The following is a 7,669-nucleotide window of genomic DNA, read 5'->3' as shown; positions in this document are numbered from 1 at the left end:
GAGACTTGCAGCCTCTGACCTCTGCCTCAGGTGACTTTGGAGCGCGGTGGCTTCCCGGGGTGGGTGCCACGGTCATGCGTCGGAATCCCAGGCTCCCGAAGTGGAGCATGTTGCTCAAAGTCACCTGATCAGGACATAATGGGACCGGGGCCACCCTAAGCAGGCGTGGCAGGTAGGGCTTGTTCATAGAGTAGTGGGGAGAGGCTGGCAGGGGGGCGGGGCCGCCTGCAGGGATGGGTTCCACCGGGTGGTCTCAGGCAGGCAGAGTGCTGTGTGGTGAAGATTGAGTGGCCATCTCTGCTCCCCTGACAAACATCTGGAGGCTTCCCAGGGGCACTGCAGCCTTCTGCTCAGTGCTCCCACTCAGGCCTCCCCCAGGCCTCCCCCAGGGAGGGCCTTTCTCTTCTGCGGCTGCAGAGGAGGTGCCTGGGGAGGGTCCTGTCTCCCGAAGGGTGAGGGTTGACGCTGGCACTTCAGGCATCATGCACACTGCCAAGAATGGCCCTGGGTGATGAGCCCCAGGACTTGTGGGCTTGTGTATCTGGATGGCCCCTGCAGCACACCCTCTACTCCTGGAATAGCGCAGACACGACCACACTGATTTTCAGTCATTTATTCCCATGCAGGGGTTTGAGTAGAAAAATAAATGGAAACCAAGCAGAATGAATATGAAGTCAGGAAAGAGCAGAATTCCTTTTGTCCCACCCCCGTCCCGCATCCCTGGGGCTCAGGGCTGTGCGTCCTCCCCTGCCAGGGAAGGGGAGGCTCCAAGCGATCAGATCTTCAGGCCGCGCGACCTCCCGTCCCTAACCTTCGGAGGGAGCCCCCAGCCCGGGGTGTATGAGCCTCCATCCTGGGCAGGGAGAAGGACAGGGAGACGAAGGTGCGGGGCCATCGGCCCTGGGCATCACAGGCTGGGGGCCGAGATGATGAGGAGGAAAAGGGCCAGCGCCAGGCCGAGGGTGGCGCTGGTGAGCAGGGCGCGGGCAGGCGCGGCGCTCTGCAGATTATCGTTGCACAGGTCGCCTCGGCAGCACAGGGTGGCCGCCGTGCCGCTGCTGACCTGGCCCTGCATGCTGTTCGTGGGCGTGCAGGACTCCACGCAGTCCTTCTCCACCAGGTTCCCAGACAGAGTCTCCACTGAGAGCGGGTGGGCGTGGTCAGGACAGGCACCGCCTCCACCCCAGCCCCTCCCAGCCCCGCCCCGCAAGTCCCAGCTCCCAACTTCCTTCGCCACCTTGACTGAACCATCGCCGAGATCTCTCACCGATCTCCCCAGGGATGGCCCCCTGGGACACCTGGACAGAGGTCTAGGGTGTCCTGCAGGGGCCCGTCTCCCTTCCCCCCAGTCACTCACCGTTGGTCATGGTCCTGCAGAAGTTCGCGCTGGCTGGGCAGGTCTGAGGTTTCTTACAGTTGGAGGAGCTGGAGCACACGTGGCAGCGGAGAGCCTGGGCTGAGGGTGAGGGTGTCAGGGTTTCAACGGGCCCCAGGGAGGCCTCCCAGGGAGACAGGGAGACCTGGGTCCACTGCCTGAAAAGGCCCCTCCTGGACAGAGCCCTCTGCCACCCTTGCCCTAGGCCAGTCCCCTCTGAGGCCCCTGGGCTCTTCCAGAGCTCATGTCTTGCACACAGCCTCAGGCAGCGGGAGGTGACAGCCCCTGTCTGCTGGAGCTGGGGCCCCACCTAGAGGAGGTGTCCGGTGCCGGGCGTTTCTGGAGGAACAGTGAGGAGGCGGCTGCCATGGGCTGTGCTGGAGGCCCTTCTCCAGGGCGGTCAGAGAGCTCGGGCACTTCTGCTTGCAGGACCTGGCTGCTGTCCCCACCCCAAGGGCAGTCTCTGGACAGGCCACCCATGGTGAGGAGCTGAGGCTGAGCTGGGGCCCTGGGAGCTGTCAGCTTGGCCACGCTGAGCCTGCGGGAGGAAGGGCTGGCCTGGGAGGGCCCTGGGGCCTGGAAGGGTCAGGGACTGGGTCCCAGGTATCTGTCTTTCCCCTGGGAGAGGCATCTCAAGACAACTCAGACATCAGATTCTCTGGGTTGATTCTAAGATTCACTGATCCTGAAATATTGTAAGTCTGTGACCCCTCTAAGTCAAGATGCAGGGTTCACTTTTTTCCAGCCCTCACAATGCCAGGGTTCTCCCAGCCTAGAGGTGAACACTCCAGGCTTCCAGGGTCTGGCCCACCCAGCCCCCGCCCAGCCCCTCACCTGGACCAGCAGCCACAGCCAAGGCAACAAGAAACAGCAGCGCTGTCTTCATCTTGGGACGTCCCTGGGAGCAGTGGGGGCCCCTCCTCTCGGGAGACCTTATAGCTGGGATAGGTGCTGGGGGGAGGGGCAGGGGCAGGGACCTGCCCCAACCTGGCTGGCCCACACCCTCCCAGCCCAGCACACTCCCACCCTGCCAGCTGGAGAGACTTCTGTCCCCAGCGGCCTCCCCCTCTCTGGGCTGTGGACAGAGGCCTCAGCTGGCTCTGCGGCTTGCTTTGGTGTCCTCCTCTCTCTGTCCTCTGCCTGGCACTGGTCACTTTGCCTCTGACCTAACACTCCCACCCTCAGATAGGGTCACAGAGTGCCAAGCTTGTGCTGGTGCCCTGGGGGTGCCCAGTGCTGTGCCCCGGGGCCCGGGGGCCTGAGGAGGCGCTGGCCCTGCATTTCTGGGCTTCAGGCTCAGGGTTGCTAGTTTGACCCCCAGGGGCCCTGGGAAAAGGATCCCAGGGAGGCAAAATGCCCACTGAGAAGTCTGGACCTGGGGGGCAGGGAGAAAGGAGGCCCTCAGGGCAGCGCTTGGGTGCTGGATGTGGCTGCAGAGAGGTGAGTGCGGACCGGGCCGGCTGCAGGAGGGGAAGTCCAGCAAGACCTCTCGGAGGAGGGGCAGGGGCTGGGTTGCTGGGGGGAGGGGTGGGGTGTGGAGGCAAAACCTCAAGCCCTTATCATATCACCAGCCATGCGTCCCAGCTTTCTGGGCCCCAGGACCCTCCCCATCAAGTGCTCCATCCTCGGTGCTCCAGCTCAGCCACCCCCAGCACCCTGCCTGCATTCTGCCTTGTGACCATTGCTCTCTGTGTCTGTTTTGGTCAACAAAGGCTATGTGCTCTTCCAGGCCAGGCCAGGAGCTCAGAGTCCCGCCTGGTGTGGAGTCCGTCTGGGGGTGCTGGGAAGACCCCCCACCTTTCCCCCCTGCAGTGCTCACAGGAGGGACTTGGGCCTCTTAGAACAGCATCCCTCCGCACCACCCTGCCCCTCTCCCTGCAGGTCTCCGTGTTGGCCCTGGGACTCCCACTGCTTTTCTGTTGTGCTGGGCAGAGCCTGTGGGTGGTGGGGTGGAACGCACGGAGGCCCTGACCTGTCCCTGCCCTGGGTCCCTGTCCCTTCCCTGGTAGGCCGTGCTGATGGTGAGTGGGGCCGGAGCACAGAAGGAGACCAGCCCTGGGCCTGCGCCAGTGGCCATCCCTGCCGATGGACACATCCCAGAAGGTTTGATGAGGCAGGATCTGCCGCAGGGAGGGTGGCCCTGGGCTGGAGATTTGGGGTTGGCTCAGACTATGGCTCTTTGGAGAACTGGCTCCACAGATCAGGTCTGGGCTCCAGACCCCCAGGCCTTTCCTCCTGGCAGGCTCCTGGGGAAGCAGCTCCAGAGGTGGGCCTCACCTCTCCCCACCGCATGGAGTCAGGTCAGGGCCACCTCGTGGCACTGGGGGTCCCAGGAGGTGCTGCCCTCCTTGATGCTTACTGGACCAGTGGGACCTGCCCAAAGGTGGAAGGTGGAGCTGAGGTGCCTTCTGGGACCCTGGGGGGCAGAGTGAGGGGGACAGGCGGGAGTCCCTGAGGAGCCCCACAGCAGCCTTCCAAGCCCGGCGAGGCCACCTACCTGGCTGGCTAGTCCCAGGCTCCCTGGGGTTCGTTTAGGGCAGCTGGGGTCTAGATTGATAAGGCAGGTAATGTGGGGGTCCCCGGGCCCTCATCCACGGAGAGAGTCACCCTGAGCTCCGAGGCCTCCCCACATTCTTCTGGCACAAGTCTCCTTGGCAGGTGACGGGGAGGTGCCCGTGAGGCCTTGGGAAGCAGCACGCAGGGCTCCGTGACAGAGTGGTGACTGGAAGAGGGCAGGGGATGCCAGGTGGGGAGGGGTGACTCACTTGGGCTAAGGAGCATGGAAGCTGAAGCTGCTGGAAAAACAGGTTTGGGGGATTGGATTTGTTTTCGGCCCAGTGGAGCCACAGGACCCACAGGTGTCAGGCCAACTGGGAGCAGTGGTCTGGTGTGAGGCCCCGGGGCAGTGGGCTCCCCACTCATGGGGCTGGACGAGGCCCCTGTACCCCTGGTCCACCTCCATGGGGCACTTCAGGCTTTATGGTGGCTGTGTGCCCTGGAAGCAGAGCTAGACACCAGAGCAGAGGTGGCAGCTGGGTTCTGTTTCGTGGGAAGGAGGCCTTTGCCCCTGGCAGGGCTGCCCACCAGGACGTGAGCTGCCTCTCCTGGGGGCTTCCTAGCAGAGGCATCAACCCCAAACACAATTTACTTGTGGAAGAAAGTGGGTGGTGCCAGTGGCAGGAGCTTTCAGAGAACTGCAGGTTATCAGGAGAGTGCAGTCTGAGAAGGCTTCCTGCAGGCAGTGACCTGGCCACGGTCTTAGAGGCAGGATTCAGGGGAGAGAGGAGCCTTTATGGAGAGAGGAGCCCTGAAGTTGGTCCCCTTCCAACACCTGTTATTAGTGAGAAAGTGGGGGCCAGTGGGGGCCGGGAGTGGTCACCCCGGGAGTGGGCAGAACCTGGGACTTTCTATCACTGCCGGCCCCTCCTTCCCTCCTCCTTCGCAGGCTGAGGAGAGCTCCTGCTTTCTGGAAACTGAGCCCTCCCAGCCAGCTCGAGGTCCCTAGGTCCCAGCCCGAGGTCCCCAGGCCTGACTGTACCAGCAGGCGTGACGCCCAGGAGAGGACTTGAAGGGGTGCGGGGCTGAGAATACCACCACCCCTGCCCCCCAAACCCTGCCTGCCTCCTGAACTCGGCTGGCCAGGGAGCCAGGCGCGGGACAAGCCCAGGCCCTTGCCTGCAGCCCAGGTTCTCCTGCCCAGGCCCCCTCCCCTCCTCCAGCCCTCTCCCCCTGCTCTAAGCCCAGGGTGTGTGGAGGCAGAAGTGAGGCCCAGACCTCCCAGCTGTCAGGACCACCAGGGTTACGCGAAGCGGGAGCATGGCCCAGAGAGGGAAGTGCCAGCACAGCGGCCACCCCAGGCCTTCAGAAAGTGCAGCCCTGGGAAGGCCCTGCCCTGGACTGAGGGTGGGCACCAGGGCGGGCAAGTCAGGCCCGGGTCAGGCACCCCAGCCTTGGGCCGGGCCCGGCCTCTGCGGCCTCAGGTCACCATAGGGGCAGCGCTGGCCCAGGCTGCAGCCCGAGCGCCGGAGTGTGCCCCCCGCCTCCGGCACCCGCTCACCGCTCCCTCGTTCCACCAGCAGCGTCTGAGAAGGACCCACATGTGTCAGGCACAGAGGGTGTGATGGAGACTGAGAGACGCGGTCCAGCCCACCCTCAGGGCCCCTGACTAGGGAGATGGGGATGGACACATGACACGATGTGAACCCTGCGTGGGCCGAGGGGCCTGGGGGAGCGCTCCCAGGGTGGAGCAGGGCAGGGCCTCCGGCCACAGCAGCCAGGGCCTGGGTCAGAGGCCCTGCCTGGCCCTGAGGGCCCTACTCCTTTCCCGTGTCTCCCTTCTTCCCCACCTGGGGTGAGGTGACTGCCCTGTGAGTCAGGCAGCCGAGGGATGCAGTGTCTCCCTCGGGCCTGTTCTGTCCCTTTTAGTCACACACAGGTGTGGGGCCTCCCTCCCTGACACAGAGAGGGCAGGGCCTCCCCAGGGACACCCAGCCAGCTAGTGGGAGCCAGAGCTGGGCCTGGCCCCCCGCCTGGGGCGCTTCCCACACACCCAGGCCTCCCCTCTGCTCCCTCCTGACGCGTGAGAGCCACCTTCACACCCAGAGCCCCAGGCCTCGACATGGGTCTCTCACCTGCATCCCAGGGCCTGATGTGGCCCCCACCTATCCTAGATCAGCCCCTGGGACCTTGGCCGCTGGTGGGGCTTCTGGACACAGTTGGTGTCCCTGGCCTGGGCTAGAGGCTGGAGTTCAAGGCTGGCTCTGCACCGCTACGCTGGCCTCTCCTACCTGCGGGGCTCCTCTCTCCTGCTCTGCTAAATGGCAAATCCAAGGAGGAGCCACATAGGCAGCCCTTCCCTGCCTCGGGGCGCAGCCTGTTCCTGGGAATGGCCAGACTGGAGCCCTAGGTTTCCGAGGGCCAAGAGAGACAAACTGCCCTGCGAGAGGCCCTACAGGGCCCCGGCTACACCGGCACCTAGGACCAGCACTGGGCACCACTCCACAGGGCCCTGCATGGGCGCCGACTGCCAGCTTCTCTGGCCGTGTCCCCAAGAGACAGCGGCCTGGGGAGCCGGTGATGAAGCCCTCAGGGTACAAGCTGTGCCCTTCCGTGGCAGCGCAGGCGTAGGCTCTGGGGCGGTGAGCACAGGCTCTTTTCACTTTCCTCCCTCGCTCCTCTGCCCTCACTTGCTCCCAACACCTGTCCACACCTCTATCCACCCACCTTCCACCCATCCATCCCTCATGCATGCAAACATCCATCCATCCACCCATCATCCATCCATCCATCCATTCATGTATCCATGAACCCATCTATCCATCCATTCATCTACCCATCTGCCCATCCAACCACCCATCTACTCATCCACTCATACCACTTCTGTGTCCTTTGGGAGACAGTCACAGCCATGTTTCTCTCCCTCCTCTCTCCTCTTCCCTTTCTCATTTATCCCTTCTCTCACACCTGCCCCTGACAAGAGGAAACAGTAATTCTCAAAGACCATGGCGTGAAACCTGCGGGACTCTAGAGCCTGAGGTCTGCAGGCAGGCAGCTCTGGGATTTGCGACACTTGACATGCAGACACTCTCTTTTACTTAAGATTATATGTGAAGGGAGTTTGGGGGACATCGTTGATCCTAACCCTTAAGAGGGAAATAAACACCTGAGGGTATCGTGGGCTCTGTCGGTTTGTCTGTCTGTCTTTGGCACCACTACCTTTCACACGGAGCAGTGTGAATTCCTCTCCTTGACAACCCCCGGCCCCAGTCACTTTGCCCCCTGCCCCTTGGTGCTGCCGCTCCTTACGCCCCACTAACACACTGCCAGGGCAGCCTGGAAGTTCTGAGAAAGGTTTTGCGGAAACACCGGGTGAAACTCTTGGATTTGGACTATGGTTCCCCCAAGTATGTGTGGGAAAGGGCGTCTGTCTTCCAGTGAGACCCCGATTTCAGACGTGGACAACCTCTATCCAAACCCTGCGTCTTACAGACAAGGTTCCTGATGCTCGTCTGGATACAGGACGACGAGACCCGGCCTGGCTGCGTCTCCAGCAGCCACGTGGTGCTGTCCTCACGTGGCCGGGGAGCTGAGAGACCAGGTGTCTGCTCCTCCGGGCCTCGGGTGGCTGCCGAGCTTGGAGTCTGGAGCAGCTCAGTTCAGCCGCTCTCTGCCTAGCCTGGTGGCCCCGGGGACCCGACTCTGGCACCAGTCCTGGTCCGTGGGTTTGCATGTTGTGGCAGCCCGCTCTGGGTGTGGGGACAGGCCCCCAGGGCAGGGAGTTGGGGCCCAATCTGC

At 63.2% G+C, this 7,669-nt stretch overlaps 1 protein-coding gene across 1 annotated transcript; it reads right to left on the bottom strand.

Annotated features, from left to right (window-relative positions):
* Window positions 1-622: 622 nt before the first annotated feature.
* Window positions 623-2,270, bottom strand: LY6D (lymphocyte antigen 6 family member D). The gene is made up of 3 exons (XM_011000239.3): window positions 2,210-2,270; window positions 1,358-1,456; window positions 623-1,140 (listed from the first exon to the last, which is right to left on the bottom strand). The coding sequence occupies exons 1-3, from the start codon at window positions 2,259-2,261 to the stop codon at window positions 908-910; spliced, it is 384 nt and encodes a 127-aa protein (XP_010998541.1). The 5' UTR covers window positions 2,262-2,270; the 3' UTR covers window positions 623-907.
* Between the last annotated feature and the right edge of the window lie 5,399 nt (window positions 2,271-7,669).

Source organism: Camelus dromedarius, chromosome 20, assembly GCF_036321535.1.
Source record: "Camelus dromedarius isolate mCamDro1 chromosome 20, mCamDro1.pat, whole genome shotgun sequence".
Classification (NCBI taxonomy): Eukaryota; Metazoa; Chordata; class Mammalia; order Artiodactyla; family Camelidae; genus Camelus; species Camelus dromedarius.
The sequence above is the reverse complement of the archived record's forward strand: the minus strand, read 5'-3'. Positions and strand labels throughout refer to the sequence as shown.

Coding starts and splice junctions, on each gene's coding strand:
- LY6D (XM_011000239.3), bottom strand. CDS start 2,261: ATGAAGACAGCGCTGCTGTTTCTTGTTGCCTTGGCTGTGGCTGCTGGT. Junction 1,457..2,209: donor GGCTGTGGCTGCTGGTCCAG/GTGAGGGGCTGG, acceptor CCTCACCCTCAG/CCCAGGCTCTCCGCTGCCAC. Junction 1,141..1,357: donor CTGCAGGACCATGACCAACG/GTGAGTGACTGG, acceptor ACCCGCTCTCAG/TGGAGACTCTGTCTGGGAAC.